At 44.7% G+C, this 16,092-nt stretch overlaps 1 protein-coding gene across 8 annotated transcripts in view; it reads left to right on the top strand.

Annotated features, from left to right (window-relative positions):
- Window positions 1-16,092, top strand: part of CRTC3 (CREB regulated transcription coactivator 3) — a 103,835-nt gene that overhangs the window by 77,503 nt on the left and 10,240 nt on the right. For all 8 annotated transcript variants that reach the window (XR_012330289.1, XR_012330287.1, XR_012330288.1 and 5 more), the window contains exons 7-11: window positions 1,252-1,287; window positions 4,157-4,242; window positions 6,142-6,191; window positions 11,651-11,868; window positions 12,334-12,632. Coding sequence is in view for 5 of the 8 variants with exons in the window: in XM_033852181.2 (XP_033708072.1) it covers window positions 1,252-1,287; window positions 4,157-4,242; window positions 6,142-6,191; window positions 11,651-11,868; window positions 12,334-12,632 (689 nt within the window). In the remaining 3 variants the exon portion in view is untranslated. The remainder of the gene's footprint in view (window positions 1-1,251; window positions 1,288-4,156; window positions 4,243-6,141; window positions 6,192-11,650; window positions 11,869-12,333; window positions 12,633-16,092) is intronic.

Below are 16,092 nucleotides of genomic sequence, written 5' to 3'. Positions count from 1 at the left end.
GTGCCACTAAAATTTTATATCTTCTGCCTGTGTTATAGAATTTGCTTCCGTGTTCTATCTTCTCACCCACACTGTATCGTCTGGCCACACCTAGCAGTCAGTGCAGGAACTTAATTATGTTCAGTGTATGGTTATTAGACATTTGGCTTAAGTTTTATAGACTAATCAGGTTAACTTATAGGTTAAGCTTATTCAGAAACATATTTAAACCTGAAGTAAGTTATATTTAAAGGCTTAAAGCTTAAAAATTTGTCCTGATCTTAACTGAAAACTCATATGGTATATTTGATTGCTCCACAGAGAATGCTGACGTATTACATTCTTGGCACGATTCTGTGGTTTTAGCTTAGAGCAATAGGATATACTCTACTTGTCATCTGCAATATATTTTATGGATCAGAATTCCTTACAAGTCAAATTTTTAAAACTTTGTGAATAGCTATCATATATACGATTTAAATTGACTGAGACTCCAGATAAGTTTCTTTTAAAAAAATATTTATTTATTTAATTTTTGGCTGCATTGGGGTGTCTTAGTTGTGGCATGCGGGATCTTCGTTGTGGCACGTGGGCTTCAGAGCACATGGGCCCTGTAGTTTGCAGCACACAGTCTCTAGTTCTGGCTCCCGTGCACAGTAGCTGCGGCGCTCGGGCTTAGCTGCCCCACGGCATGTGGGACCTTAGTTCCCCGACCAGGGATCAAACCTACGTCCCCTACATTGGAAGGTGGATTCTTAACCACTGGACCACCAGGGAAGTCCCAAGTTTCTTTTTAAAATGACTGTTTGTAAGAAATATAAATAACAGTACACAGCATGGAACTTCCAGTTTGTTTCTCTAGACACGCATGGTGAGTGTGAAACAGTGATGTAGACTTTTTTAGTTACCTCCCCTTCCCCCCACAATAAAGCATTTGGAAGAGAGTTTCGATCTGTATACTTCTTTTCTTTGTGATTTGGTTAGAGGTTCTCAGACTTTGTAAATTGTTCTTCTTTCAGGACAGAGGCAGTAAAAAATTTTAAGATGGAGATAATTTTAAATAAAAGTAGATAGGCACCAACTTGAGACTTAAATTAGCCATATCTATTTTAATTTTATTATAAATGCTAATGTACACTGATTTGACCACCAGTGTACCGAAATTGCCTTGGAATTTTCGAAATTCTATTTTGAATCAGAAAGACTTACTAATTCATGAATAAATAAAGGTGAAAGCACCACATAAAAGTGTTTTTTTTTCTTTCCCACTAGGTTTCTGTGATGGTGAGAACGACGTACATGGGGAAGGTATGAATTGATTTCACCTACCTGTGCTGAGTGAGATACTGACTTTAGTATTCATAACCTTCTTTCAACATCTGAACTAGTTAATACTCATGTTTTCAGGACTTCCCAAAATGCTGACAACTGCTGATGGGTTTAATTTTCTGAGATGCTCTATAAAATTAAGGCTAGCCATGATCAAGGCCACGAAAAAGGAAATGTGTGGTTAGATTACAAGGCTCCTCATCATCTGAGTCCCACAGTCCCACAGTCACAAGGTTGTGCAGGGAAGCAAAAGTTGTAATCACGTGAAAATATTAATAAATTGGTCACTTAAGCCATTAGTTGTTCCAATATCCTTCCTTCCTCAGCTGTCTTTCTCTGCCTGTTTAGAAAGTTTTGTGAGTCAGTAATTGACAGATATAAATAATGTGAGGAAAATGCAAACTGATTGCAGAATGAAATTGCAAATCTTGCAGAAGATAATGAGTTTCATAAAGCTGATTAAAGTAACGTTGGAGGGCTTCCCTGGTGCCGCAGTAGTTGGGAATCCGCCTGCCAATGCAGGGGACATGGGTTCAAGCCCTAGTCCGGGAAGATCCCACATGCCGCGGAGCAACTAAGCCTGTGCACCACAACTACTGAGCCTGCGCTCTAGAGCCCGCGAGCCACAACTACTGAGCCCACGTGCCACAACTACTGAAGCCTGCGTGCCTAGAGCCTGTGCTGCGCAATGAGAGAGGCCACTGTAATGAGAAGCCCATGCATCGCAACAAAGAGTAGCCCCTGCTCGCCGCAGCTAGAGAAAGCCCACGTGCAGCAACAAAGACCCAATGCAGCCAAAAATAAATAAATAAAATAAATTTTTAAAAAAAAAGAGATCTACTAAATGACTCTCGAAGCCATTGACAAATGAGGGTCTGACACAGTTTGTTTATTCATTCAGTACCAGGCACTGTTTTCTTTTCCCTAAAATTTTATAATCTGGAATTTAGTTTTCATAATATAGACGTGAACAACTAAATTAGGTTTATGTATCGCAGCGGTCAGGACTCGTGGGGAATATGATAAATGAGGAGCATCTTGCGCCAGAGGCACAATTCTCTTTCATCGTCTTATATACTCGTTTCTGGGCAAGCCATTTTAGGCCGTGAGTCAAACCATGAAAAGTTGAAACAGCAATAAATATCTAATCCACTAGGACAGAGATAAAGAAATGGCTTCAAGGTTGTTTGCATTCCCCCAATGACTTCTCTGAAGAATTCCCAACCAATCTTGGATATGAAGAGACTAAAAACAATGAACTACTCTAAGGAAACAATCCCCTTTGCGGTGCTGGAATACACTCCAGCCGTACTCCTGTGACCAAACTCTTACAAGAAGTAGCCTTGAGTCATGAAGCTACCTCACTCAGCCCTTGAAACTTTTCCTATCATCTAGCAGTACATTACAGAGACATTTTTTAATTCTTGAGTCATTGTATGGCTTTATAAAGGCTCTCAAACCTATTATTCCTGTCCTCCAGTTTGTTGGGAGAGGGCTGTAGGGCCAGTGTTTACCAGGTACTATTTTAAGCACTGCCCACCAGTGCATAAAATAAAGGCCCTGCCATCATGGAACTTACATTTCTGAAGCAGTTTACGTTGACAGTTAGACAAGTTAACAAGGAAGCCAAGAAAAGGAAGAAAACAAGAAGGTTGACAAAATAAGCTTTTCCAAAGAGAGTGGTTTGACGATCAGAATTATGACACACCTGGGATCATTGATAAAGCCTGGAATATTTGAGCAGAAATGACTGCTGTTGTGGTGGTGCTGAGTAGGTCACCTGTAAAGAGCATTGCCTCATTCTCAGAATTTACTCTGAAATTTCAGTCTGTTTGAAGTGGCTTCTCTCTGGGGTCTGTCATCCTGTGTGGGGCTAAGACAGGACAGTCATGACAGTCACCCTGGAGCTTACATGGTCACCAGAACCTAACAGCACTCGTAGTTCTGAGCGTCACCCGTCTCTCTAATGAATCCCCTTCCTAACATCAGATCCCTTAATTCCTGAGGGTTGGCCCTTTGTCTTCTTGTCTCTCTCTGAGAACAAGAAGTTTTCCCTTTTTTATGGCTCAGCACTCCTGTTTTACCTGGCAGAAAGTCCTGGATTGGTCCCTTGATACAAAGCCAGGAGAGGGCCCTTCAGCTGCCCAGCCTTAGTCCTCTGGGTTCTCAATTCCTCTTTATCCCCCACTCCCAGCCTATGACCAGGTAGCTTTACTGCCACCATGTCTTCCATGTAATATTCCTCTTCTCTCTTTGTTATCTTCCTCATTTCCTCTCTCCTGGATTTTTGTGGGTCTCTCCTCATCCCTTTTCTTCCATCCTCTCCTCGCCAAGTTTGAGGGCCCTTCCTGATCTGGCCTCGACCTTCCTACCCTTCTCCTTTACTTTCCCTACACTCCAGTTGAAAAGAGCAGCTCTGCTCAGTAGTCGTCCACCACTTCCTCTCTCTCTAGGCCTTTGTTCTTATTCCTCCCTCTCTGGGGATGTTCATTTCCTGTGTCTCTAAAGGGCTCGCCTCAGTGCCGAGCCCCAGAGGCCAGCGTGGGCTCTTCCTGGTCTACCCTTGAGCAGCACTGAGCCTTCGCTCTTGTGGGCCTCCCCCGGCTTCTCCTTCCGGACATGGGTATTCACATTTTGTCCTTTCCCCTGACTAGAGTATAAAGTCCTCAAGGGCTGAATCCATGTCTTACTCACCTATGCCACACCCATGGTAACGCTCAAAACACCTTCCCTAGTAGACAGGCAATAAATATGTGTTAAATCAATCATTTTTACGAAGATAATTGGTTCGGCCAAAGGTGGGATGGCTTCCTTCTAACACAGTGAATGTGCTTCTTCTCCCTTTTAGTTGTGTCTTTCCCCAGCCCACTGAAGGAAGAGAATCTGCTAAACATTCCCAAGCCACTGCCAAAACAGCTGTGGGAGACCAAGGAGGTGGGTGGACAGCTATGTTTGTTATCACTGAATATTTGTACTTCAGAGGTCATCGTCAAATTCTGCTGAGGAGAAAACAAGAGGAGTTGGGAGAAAAGGCGGAGCGGATGTCTGGGGACAGAGATAGGAAGAATGTACTAGGGAATGATGGTTCAAATAAAAATTATCATTGTTGATGAACTAGTACAGCGATCTCTTGCCTTCCTAATTTTCTGAATTTACTCATTCAGAAAAACCTGTTGGTCCTTCACATCTCATTTGTATTACAAGAAGCACTGAAACCTGGTTACAAGTCACAGGCAGATTTTTCTGTTTTGTAGCCAACACTGCCTTCCAGTCACCAGCTTCTGTCCAGAATTGCTGGTTTACCAGATACTACTTTCTTTAATCAAGGCCATTTGACCCGAGTCCTCCAGAAGTCAGAAAGGAAGTGCTCTGTTAAATGGTTTCTAAGAGCCTTCGAGTACTTGTCCCTGTCTCCACCATGGCTCTTTCTGTAAACTCACCTGCTGTGGAAGAGAGGGAGGTCCCAGCAGTACCTGAGTTGGCCTTTCTTCCCATAGAGAAGCTGTTGCCTTTGAAAGAAAACAGTGTGTCTGCCCTGGCCCTGAGATGTGCTGTTGCAGTTGTTTGTATTGTCTCATGCTTGACCATCGCCACCTGTTCAGGCTTCCTTTAGTCAGTTCCAATTTCTTCTGCCAAGTCTACCAAAGTCATCATTAGCATTAGGGTGGGCTTGAATGGTCTTTTGTAAAAGCAAGATGTTTTGATGTTTAGTCTTTTGGGGAATAAAAGAGATTTAAAATTCACATGCTTAAACATAGGAGAAGCAGCCTTTGGCTATGGAGGCCCAGGCGGTTTTGGAGGCTTTTATCGGAGGACAACTGTATCTTCCCCACAAAGGGGGCAGTGGCATCCGCTCTTCCCCAAGTACCAGGGAAGATGTGCTCTCTCTGGGAAGAGGTGTTCGTCTCCTCTTTTAGTTCTTTTTTTGCCACACCACACGGCTTGCAGGATCTTAATTCCCTGACCAGGGGTTGAACCCAGGACCATGGTAGTGATAGCGCCGAGTCCTGACCACTGGACCACCAGGGAATTCCCTCATCTCTCTTAGTTCTTATGGATTTGCAGTTCTCCATAAATCATTTCTGGGTGAAGAGTTGAGTCAATAGGTTCATTCATTTTATATATATATATATATATGTATAGCACCTGTTGCCAGGCATCCTGGGTGCAGGGATACAGCAATAAACAAAATGAAAATCGCCCCCATCCTGGAATTTAGATTCTAGTTGAAATATTTTTTTTCTTCTGACATTAATTTCCTCTTTCTTCATCCTGTTTTATTTTTCTCTTTTCTTCTTTTCCTCTCAGGCCAACTGGAAAATGAATGTTTATTTAAAAGCTCTGTATGAAAAACATTGGCCTTTTATAAGAAAATAATATTCATCTAGAAGATAAATTAAGAAAGCATCAAATTAAGAAAATTTGTTAATATTATGCCTCCGTTATGCCTGGAAAAGTCTAGTCAAAGCTTAAATGGCGGGCTTCCCTGGTGGCGCAGTGGTTGAGGGTCTGCCTGCCGATCCAGGGGACGCGGGTTCGTGCCCCGGTCTGGGAAGATCCCACATGCCGTGGAGCGGCTGGGCCCGTGAGCCATGGCCGCTGAGCCTGCACGTCCGGATCCTGTGCTCCGCAACGGGAGAGGCCACAACAGTGAGAGGCCCGCGTACCGCAAAAAAAAAAAAAGCTTAAATGGCTGCCTTGTGGGGATGCTGTTTATATGTGCTGACTCTCATTTGCACTGACTAGAGTCCCAAGATACCTGCAAAGACGCTTTTTAAAAACTTGAATTTGGCTTGACAGTGAGTAAGCCCAGCTTTCTGTGTCTCTCCCCAGATCCAGTCCCTGTCAGGGCGCCCTCGATCCTGTGATGTCAGAGGTGGCAGGTAAGTAATGTTCTTTCAATTCTTGGCTCGGAGGGCATCCTGAAGGTTTTCCCAAAAGGGAAGTCTTACTGCTTCATCAGAGAACTCTTGAGAAATTTCACTTGTTATACATAAGTTGAAAGTCAACTGAATTTTCACAAAACAACAGCTCCCTTTTGGTACTCATATATCATTTAAAGTAATTATATTACATAATTGCAATAACAAATAAAACCGCCATAAATACATTAGAGAATAACACAGCTGACTCTCAGTAAACACACAACTCCACGGGTAGAAGCAGAAGCGTGCCTGCATTGAGAGGGGCCCACCAGCCTTGCACCTTTGGCAGCTGTGGGCCCCTGGCAACTTGCTGACACAGAAGTTCACTAAGAGAGTTTGTACAAATGTACTGAATGCCACAGAACCATACACTTAAAAGGGATAAATTTTATGTACGTATGTTTTACCACAATTTTTTTAAATTAATGGAAGATGCATAAATAGGACAATTTGCAATATAAAAAATTTCTATGGAACAATTAATTAACGTATTTAGGAGTATACAACTTTACTCCCTGAAAGAGTTGAGACAGCTTTCAAAAATATGTGTAGTACTACTAAAAGATTAAGATGTTCTTGAGGAAATTGGGACCAAGGAAGAACACGGAGACGACAGTTAAGGAAGCCCACATGTTGACAGACACTGTGAAGACGCAAAGACAGAGCCCATCAGTGCCATCACTTGAGTGACACAGACGCCGGGCGATTCTCGCGCGGGTCTTCACAGAGAGGACCGAGCCCTTGGGACGCACAGGCGGTGTCCGGAGAGCACCAGGGGAGCCACCTGGGGCTGTTGACCACAGCATCCCTCAGGGCTGCCCCGCGGGCTTGGAACCAAAACCCGCTCAGAAGCGGCAGCTCTTTCCGGGGCCAAGATCATGTGGCTTGAAATCAGGACCCTTGCCTGATCTAGCTGAGTACAAGCACGCATTTCAGAGGGTCTGCAGAGGAACTAAATCTACATCAGGCCATCCTATTTATCATTCTCCCCAGTAAAGCCTTTTCTGGGTATCTAACTGCAGTGAGTTCAGGGCACTCCATACTCAGTAGCTGGAGTGCAGGCATTCTTTTTGGCTAGTTAAATATAAACGCATGTAATTAACAGCCCGCTGAGCCGCGATGATCGGAAATTCAAAAAGCCAGCCAGGACACGTGACTGGAGAGAAGACCAGCACCCCTAGAGGTGTAGGATGTCCCCACAGATAGGGCTGAGATTCTTCTCAAGGGCTCATTTTGGCTCAATCCTCAGACAAAGGAGTGATGGAGGCCCCGAAGGCCTACATTTCAGAAGGGGGCTACGGTACTTTAAACCCCTTGTCCCCACCCCCGAGAATCTTGAAGGAGCTGTTTCTTAGATAAGGAAAGTTGCTTTCTTGTTCTTATGTTAGAGATAGAATTCTATTCAGTGATTCCTGTTCATTCAGGTATTGATTGGCCCCCTAATTCTAGGCACTGGGGTAGAGCAGTGAACAAAACAGATCAAGTCTCTGCTTTCAAGAAGCTAATGCTCTAGTGGAGCGAAATAGGCAAAAACAATTAAGCAAATAAATATATGTCATGCGTTGGTAAATGCAGTGAAGAAAAAGCACAGTAAGGAGAGAGGCAATGAAGGGTGTCTGGGATAAGATGATATGTCACCAGAACCTGGATGAAGAGGAGGGAAGGGCAAGACCCTGAGTGGAGGGGACAGCAAGACCCTGAGTGCAAAGACCCTGAGGCGGGAGCATGCCTGCAGAGTATGGAGGCTGGTGTAGCCTGACTCAGAGTAAGGTCAGAATCATCAGAGGGTTTTGAACGAGGGAGAACATAATCTGCCTTATATCAGATCCAAGAGATGACTCCAGCAGGTCGCAACTATATTTGGAAAGTTACAAATTGTATTCCTCTCAATTGGAGAGAAATTGCTCTGAATGTCACTGACGACCTGGGCCGTGTTTGTCACAGTTACCTTCTCCATCCTTGCTCTGTGCTGCTAGACGCTGTTCAGCCTTCCCCGCCCCTCCCCCCCCACCCGCCTCCTTCTGCCTTCATTCCGACCTAAGCACCCATGGAGCTCTCTTCTCTCAATCAGAGAGCCCATCTGCCCTCATAGCAAGCAGCTCTGGGTTCTCAAGTTTATTTCCTAGTCCTTGGCCTTAACACTGCAACCAGCCATCCGAGAGACAGTATCACATTCAGTTTTTCTACAACCAAAATCATCCTTCTTCCTCATCCATCAAATCGGACACCTTTCCTGCTTCCCCATTTCTTTTCAAGCCTCCACAGTTATCCCAGTCCTACTTTTACTAAGAAAAGAGAGACCATCAGGAATGAATGCTCAGCTTCCCTCCCGCCCCTACTTCCCCCCTCGCCATCCATTTTTGTTTCTAGTCTTAGGGACACAGGTGTCCCTCTGTTCAAGACTGTTAGCCTCACCCATGTCCCTGACCCTTCCTGAGTCCTCTCTCTCCTGCTTATCCTTCCCTCTTCTATGTTTTCAGCCTTTCCCTCTCTACAAGGTTTTCTCTCTGCGTTTAAATATACTTAAGGATTCTGCACTAAAAAGTCCTTCCGTGACCCTGCATTCCCTTTTAGTTACTTCCTCCTCATTTCCAGAATTCTCAGCCACACTTTCTGAAAGAGTATTTACTCTTGAGGCCCCCTCACTGCTTGTCTATTCCTCAACCCACTGTGGCCGGGCTTCCACCCCCACTGTTCCGATGGAGCTGTCCTCAGGAGACATCCCATGACAGGTCCTCCCGTATTACAGAAACTCAGTGTCTAAAGCAGAATTCGTTGTCTGACCCCACCACCTACCCTTATCCCCAGTCTACTGGTGTGCCTCCGTGTTCCCTGTCCTAGTAGGGGTGGTTCCACCAGTCCCCATGGCAGAAAATCGGGAGTCATTCTTGAGTACTTGCTTAAATATCTCCAGAAGCCCTCCCTGTCTCTCCACCTCCATGCCCTCATTATGTCTAGTCTGATTTTCAGCAGCAGCATAACTCACCTCTCTGCCTCCAGGCTCTGCTTCTCATACCCTGTCCTCCCTCCCCCAAGTCTGTCCTAAGAATGATGATGTCTTTTCCCTGCTCTCAACCTTCCACTGGCTTCTTGTCATCAACGCATCAGTGTAAGCCTCATGTGCTTTCTGCCTCCTCCTCCAGGCCCATCTCCCATCATATCCACCCCTCCTAAACTTGACCTTCCTGCAGCAGCTAAGTTCCTAGGGCACACAATATAGTCACGTGCCTCTCTGCTTTGCCTGTGCTGGGAACTCTACCTGAAATGATTTCCCTGTTTAGAGTGTCTGAATTCTCGAGCCTTCCAACTCAGTTCAGACGTCCTCCAGGAAGCCCCCTCCAGCCTGCTGGTCATTCCCTCCATACCTTATACCATCAGGTTCTGTCACTGTACAGTAAGTCCCCTACACACGAACCTTCAAGTTGCAAACTCTCAAAGATATGAACGTGCGTTCACATGTCCAGTCACGTAAGTTAGTTCACGTATCTGGTGTACATGGTCACGTGCGTGCATCCTCTACAAGTGGTTGTGCTTTTGTGCTCTTTACAGTACTGTTTAGAGTACAGTCCTACAGTGTCTTTACTTCAAGCCCAGCATGTCCGGAAGCAAGCGTAAAAGCAGTGGTATATAGCCAGTCGTGGTAGTTGGGTATCTAGGCTAACTTTGTTGGACTTACAAACAAATTGGACTTATGAACGTGCTCTCAGGATGGAACTCGTTCGTACGTAGGGGACTTACTGCACTACTGAATGGTATTATGTTGCAAGTTGTTTTCTTTATGGCTCTTTCTCTCTGCTCTGTCCGAGTCTCTTGAGGCCCTAATGCCAGTGGCTGGCACCCGGGAGGCGCTCTGCTGGTGTGTGCTGTATTGAGTCCGGTGTCCTCAGTCGAATTCATAATCTCTCCCTGCCGCCCCATTCCTGGCTAACGGCACTTCCTCCAACCATTCTCCTCCTCTTTAGCCTCTTTGTTCTCTTCCTAGATCATACCTGAACCACACAGGCACTTCTGACTGGTTCCCCGCCCCTCTCTTTCTGCCCCCTTAAGCCATCCTCCACGCTGCAACCACAGTGGCGTTTCTAAAATGTGATTCTGATGCTCCAGCTTAATCCTGGGCTCCCTGTCTCCTGCCTTCCCTGACCCAGACTCTTCAGAGCATCATGTCATCATGCCCTTGTTTTCTCCCTTACCTGCCTCGCCCACCTCATCTCCTGTCCCCTGTTCCCCACTCTGCCCCGACACCTTGGCCGTGCTGCGCTGCTTGCAGTTCCATGTGCACAGGGTCATGTGCTTGGTCAAGGCTTTCCTTCCCCACCCATCCTCACAACCCCAACTCCTGCTTCTGCGTTCCCAGCGTCACTTGTATCGGACCTGGCCCAGCGAGCTTCCTGCCGTACTGCAATCGCTTGCCTTACCGGTCTGTCTCTGGCCTGCCCGTGAGCTCTAAGGGCAGTGCCCCCTCAGCCTGGGCCACGCAGCCCCTCCCTGGGCCCACACTTCAGAGGTCTCTGCTCCCGTGGAGTAAGGAGTCCAAGGAGCCACAGGGGATGCGGAGCTTGGCCAGAGCTGGCCCCTAGGCTGGGATATCCATAAGCGTGCCCTGCGGTGCAGAACAGGGCTGGGGGGAGAGATGGTGGCATGGACTGAGGGTCGGGGCTGCCTCTCTGCACGTTCTAGTGTGGAGCTCCAAGGAGTCAGAGAATTCTGAACTTGAATCTGGCCTTCCAGGCTATTACAAAGGTACAATTTGTCAAGACAGAAACATAGAACATAATTCATTTAAAGATTTATTGATTTGATTTATAACTTTAAAAAATTTAAACTAGACGGTGTACTAGGCCTCCGTTTGTACTCTTGCTCCAGGCCTGCACACACCCTGCTCATTCATCATCCCACCTCCAGCAGTTAGCCCAGTGCCTGGGCACAGAGTGACCACCCAACAGATTCTGACAAAGGAATGGTCACATCTCTTTCTCACTTTAAAGTTTATGAAAACTGTAATTGAAAAAATATATCTTGGAAGGCATCTGGTTGATACAGAGATACTTTTTTTGGTAGGAAAGATAATTTAGCAATGTAGCAAAAGGAACGGAATAAATAGAAAGAAGTGCCTCACATTTTATGTAGTGCTTTATAATTTTCAGAGTACTTTTGCATCAATAATCTACTCTTATCTCGGAAAATATTCCTGTAACGTGGGCATCCTTAGTCCAACATACCAGGTAAGCAAATCGCACTTCAGAGAGGTTAAGCCAAGGATGCAAGTTTTCGGGACAAGGAAGAGGCAGAGTCTACACAAGGACTTAGATCTTTGGCTCCAACTGTTTTTATTGAACAAGGAAAAGTATCATACATGTCCTATTCCCCAGAGCAGCGGAATGCATTTTAGAAAGTAATACTTATCTTTCTTTTTTCAGCACTTTTCCACACAGTGGTCAAAACATGGGCCTCTCACCCTTTCTGGGAACCCTGAACACTGGGGGGTCGTTGCCAGATCTAACCAACCTCCACTACTCAGTGCCCCTGCCTGCCTCCCTGGACACCAGTGACCACCTCTTTGGTAGTATGAGTGTGGGGAACAGTGTGGGCAACCTTCCCGCTGCCATGACTCACCTGGGCATAAGAAGCTCTTCTGGTAAGTATTCCCCACTCCATAAGGACCTTGTCTGTGTCCCCTGGTGGCTTAACCATAGGTGGTACCTGGCCAGGTGGTACACTGGACAGAGGCTTCCAGGGGCCCTGCGCGGAACTGGTTGTCCAGCCCTGGGGTCTATTCCTTGGGTGGGAACAGAGTACACTGAACATTCACCTCTGCTGCCCCCACCCCGCTTACCTAGTCCTGCTCTCCCAGTGTGATTTACACAGTCTCCTTCCTGAGAAAAAGCCATTCTCATCTTGATGGCATCGTCCCTCTCAGTCTGAGTGTACCTTTTCTTTGCCGTTGGTACCATTTTCAGTAGGAGAGTTGCCCAGAGCTCCTTCTCATACAGAATCATCATCAAATACAAATAGTAGGAAGTCGAGTTTTCTCTAATCTTTGGAAAACAGAAGATTTGGTCTGAAATTATGACAAGTAACTTGTGAATGTGTTGTCTTCTAGGTCTGCAGAGTTCTCGAAGCAACCCCTCCATCCAGGCCACGCTCAATAAGACAGCGCTTTCCTCTTCCCTAAACAGCCGCCCACAGGCATCTGCTCCCAACGCCTCTGCGCTTCACTCTTCGCTCCGTCTCTTCTCCCTTAGCAACCCGTCTCTTTCCACCACAAACCTGAGTGGCCCCTCTCGGCGTAGGCAGCCTCCCGTCAGCCCTCTCACGCTTTCTCCTGGCCCCGAAGCGCATCAAAGTTTCAGCCGGCAGCTCTCTTCAACCAGCCCACTGAAGCCGTATCCTGCCTCGCAGGTAAAAGCAAACGAACAGTGAAACAGACTGAAGCAGTTAGGAATTGGATTAGGTCCTCACACCGAGCGCTGTCTGTTGAGGTCTGAAATGCGGTCAGTTCTCACTTTTGTGCGAAATCAAATGATTCAGAACGCACTAATGATTTTCCAACAGCAGATTTGTTGTGTTGATTGCTCTTAAGCAAACGCTGAACAGTTTGCAGTACTCTGGTGAAGTTGGAGCTGGAGGGAAGGGTCGGGTGTAGAGGGCGCAATCCAGGCATGTCTGAAATAGCTAAGGGAAGCCAGGTTGGGATTTTAAATTTGGTATGGAAAATCAATAATTGACTCTATGAGCACTTTGAGCCACAGAGGAAAGCCACGGAAGACATTTAAATACCTTCCTGAAGCTTTGATATTGGATTAGACCTCTTCCCTAATTACAGCAACAGATTTCATCAACAATACTTCTATTGTTGATGAAATGCTAGGTACAATAGGATCATATCTCTGTAAAAGGACCCAAATAAATCTGTTTAGAAAGAGGCACATTTTGAAGTCACAAGCCTGTTACAGAAATTTAGGGTGGGAAGGTCATATTTTGACTTGTTGACTTTGTTTCTATTCTAAGTTCTTAGGGTGGCTCTTACTACCATCATGAATGAATATGTTTTTAACCTGTTGGTCACTCTCTAGATACATTATAACATCACTTACCACTTCACTATAAATGAGTAATGATTTAGCAAGAAAGAGTTGACAGAGCACAGCAGAAGGAGTTAGCAGGTCCAGTTATTAGTCACTCTTTACCAATTAGTAGCTACGGGATTTTTATTATATGAGTAATCCCTTTCGGGAGAGGGTAAGAGGGTATTTCATAATTGTTTTTTTAGTGCTTATTTTCATGTTATTGGATTGCCTTTAGTTCTATTTTGCACGATTATTTTATAGGATATAAAAATATTACTCCAGGGCTTCCCTGGTGGCGCAGTGGTTGAGAGTCCGCCTGCCGATGCAGGGGACACGGGTTCGTGCCCCGGTCCGGGAAGATCCCACGTGCCGCGGAGCGACTGGGCCCGTGAGCCATGGCCGCTGGGCCTGCGCGTCCGGAGCTTGTGCTCCGCAACGGGAGAGGCCACAACAGTGAGAGGCCCGTGTAACGCAAAAAACAAAAAAAAAAAAACCAAAAAAAAAAAAATATTACTCCTTCTTTCTAGTTACATTTTAAGGAGAGATAAAAAGCATCCTTTTAAAGATATTTTTGTTTGCTTAATATTTAAAAATTTTTTTTTTTAAATCAGTGTTATTCGTGCACATAATTTAAAAAGTCAAATACTTCTAAAGGGCTTGTTGTGAAATTACAGTTGTCTTCCCCTCCCTCCCCGACTAGCCATATTTCTCACTGCCTGGAGATGGCTACTTTTGACCATTTTAGCTACTCTCTTTGGTATATCAGCATTATTTCATGCTTGTTTTGTTCTAGATTTTTAGTGTTAGGTACTATCTAATGACATCCTACCATGGAAGATTAGGGGTTAGTTCTCTTTCAACTCCCCCAATCCCCTCACTCCCCACTCCCCACACGTATTTCCTACTCACCCTCCTCATCTTCACAATGTGGTTTATTATAGTTTTGTTTAGGGCAATACTCAGTGTTTAGTGTTTTCATGGTTATAATAATGCAATCAGAGTTGAACCATAGTTTACTGTGAAATAACAAAATGAACATCTTTTTCTCCTGGGAGTTAATAAATGTCTTACTTTTTTCTCTGTATGTATTACTTATTCAATCCCAAACTCTCAGGGTTGGGTAGATCTCCTCTCAATACAGTTAAATATGAATCCTCTAGTAGCTTTACAAGAAAGAGTACATGTGACCTGGTGTGACTTCACCATGTCTTCATTCTGCCCACCATTTAACTAATAATTGGCTAAGCATAGAATTCAAATTTTAAATAATTTTCTCTTGAAATTTTGAAGGTATTAATCCATTGCCTTTTAGTTTCTAGAGCTGCTATTGAGAATTCCAATGACATTCTGATTCTTTTCTTTTTTTTTTTTCCATTCTGATTCTTAATACTTTGAATTAAATCTCCTTTTTTTTCCCCTCGAGAGGCTTGTGGGATCTTCTTTTTGTCCCTAGTGTTCTGAAACTTGAAGATAATGTGGCTTGATATGAGTCTGGCTCTTTGGTGAGTTTCTTCAATCTGGAAACTCATTGCCTTCATTTCTGGGAAATTTTCCTTAATTATTTCTTCAACGATTTCTTCTCTTCAGTTTTCTCTGTTTTCTCTTGAATGTATGAATGTTGGATGTCCTGTACTTTTCCTCTAACGTCTTATTTTTCTCTCCTCTTTTCTCTCTCTGTCTTTTTTCTCTTCTTTCTGAAAGAGTTTCTCACCATTATTTTCCATGCTTATGTTGAGGTTTTCATGTCTGCTCTCATACTTTTAAATTGCCAAGAATTTTTTTGTTCTTCTTCTCTGAATGTTCCTTTTTTATAGCGTCATACTTATTCCATGGACGCCATATCATCTTTGATCTCTTTGAGGTTTTTAGTGGTAATTTTTATTCCAGTTTCTTTTATTTTTATTTTTTGTAATACGAATTTTCCAAATTGCATAGAAGTAGAGAACATAATATAATGAATCCTCTTACCCATCATCTAGCCTCAACAATCATCAGCATTTTTATAATCTTGTTTTATCCTTATCCCTACTTTTTTTTATATGTATATATGTTTTGGCTGTGCCGCACGGCACGTGGAGTCTAAGTTCCCCAACCAGGGATCGAGCCCACGCCCCTTGCATTGGAAGTGTGGAGTCTTAACCACTGGACCACCAGGGAAGTCCTCCATATCCCTACTTTAAAAAAATGTATATGGAGGTACATATTACAAATAGTTTAATATGTATTTCTAACAGATAAGGATTTTTTAATAGCTCTAAATATTATAATGATAATGTTGTTTTTCATGACTCCTTCTTCCTACATAGACTTCTCCAAGTTTCTTTTCTCAGTTTGTCTGCTTGGGTCTCTGACTTTCATTCACATGCTTTCCTCATGGTCTGGTGATCCTTGGCACCCTGCTCGTGTTTATGAACAGGACAGACACACACAAAAACTGATTGGAAGCTCTGTGTAGGTGGGTGGGCTTGTTGAGTATGGTCTTCATGGTAGAGTGATCTAGCTCAGCCATTTCCTTAGGGAACCTCTGGTGTCATAAGTTGGATTTTCTCCCAGCCTGGTCAGATCCCCAAAGGATGCTATCCCGATCTTGCTCCTGGCATGTGCCTGGATCCCAGCACTCTGAGAGCTGAGTTGGGAAAGAGAGGTGGAGGACTCAAGATGCGATAGTGGGCTTTCTCATAAGCCCTGTGTTTTCAGGAGTGCCTCGCCTTCTAGGGTCTGGTGCACCCCAGCCAGAGACCCTGAGCTGTACTCTCTCCAGAGCACAGCCCTCAGTCTCCCGCCGTGCAAGG

The sequence above is a fragment of the Tursiops truncatus genome, chromosome 2, assembly GCF_011762595.2.
Source record: "Tursiops truncatus isolate mTurTru1 chromosome 2, mTurTru1.mat.Y, whole genome shotgun sequence".
Classification (NCBI taxonomy): Eukaryota; Metazoa; Chordata; class Mammalia; order Artiodactyla; family Delphinidae; genus Tursiops; species Tursiops truncatus.
The sequence above is the reverse complement of the archived record's forward strand: the minus strand, read 5'-3'. Positions and strand labels throughout refer to the sequence as shown.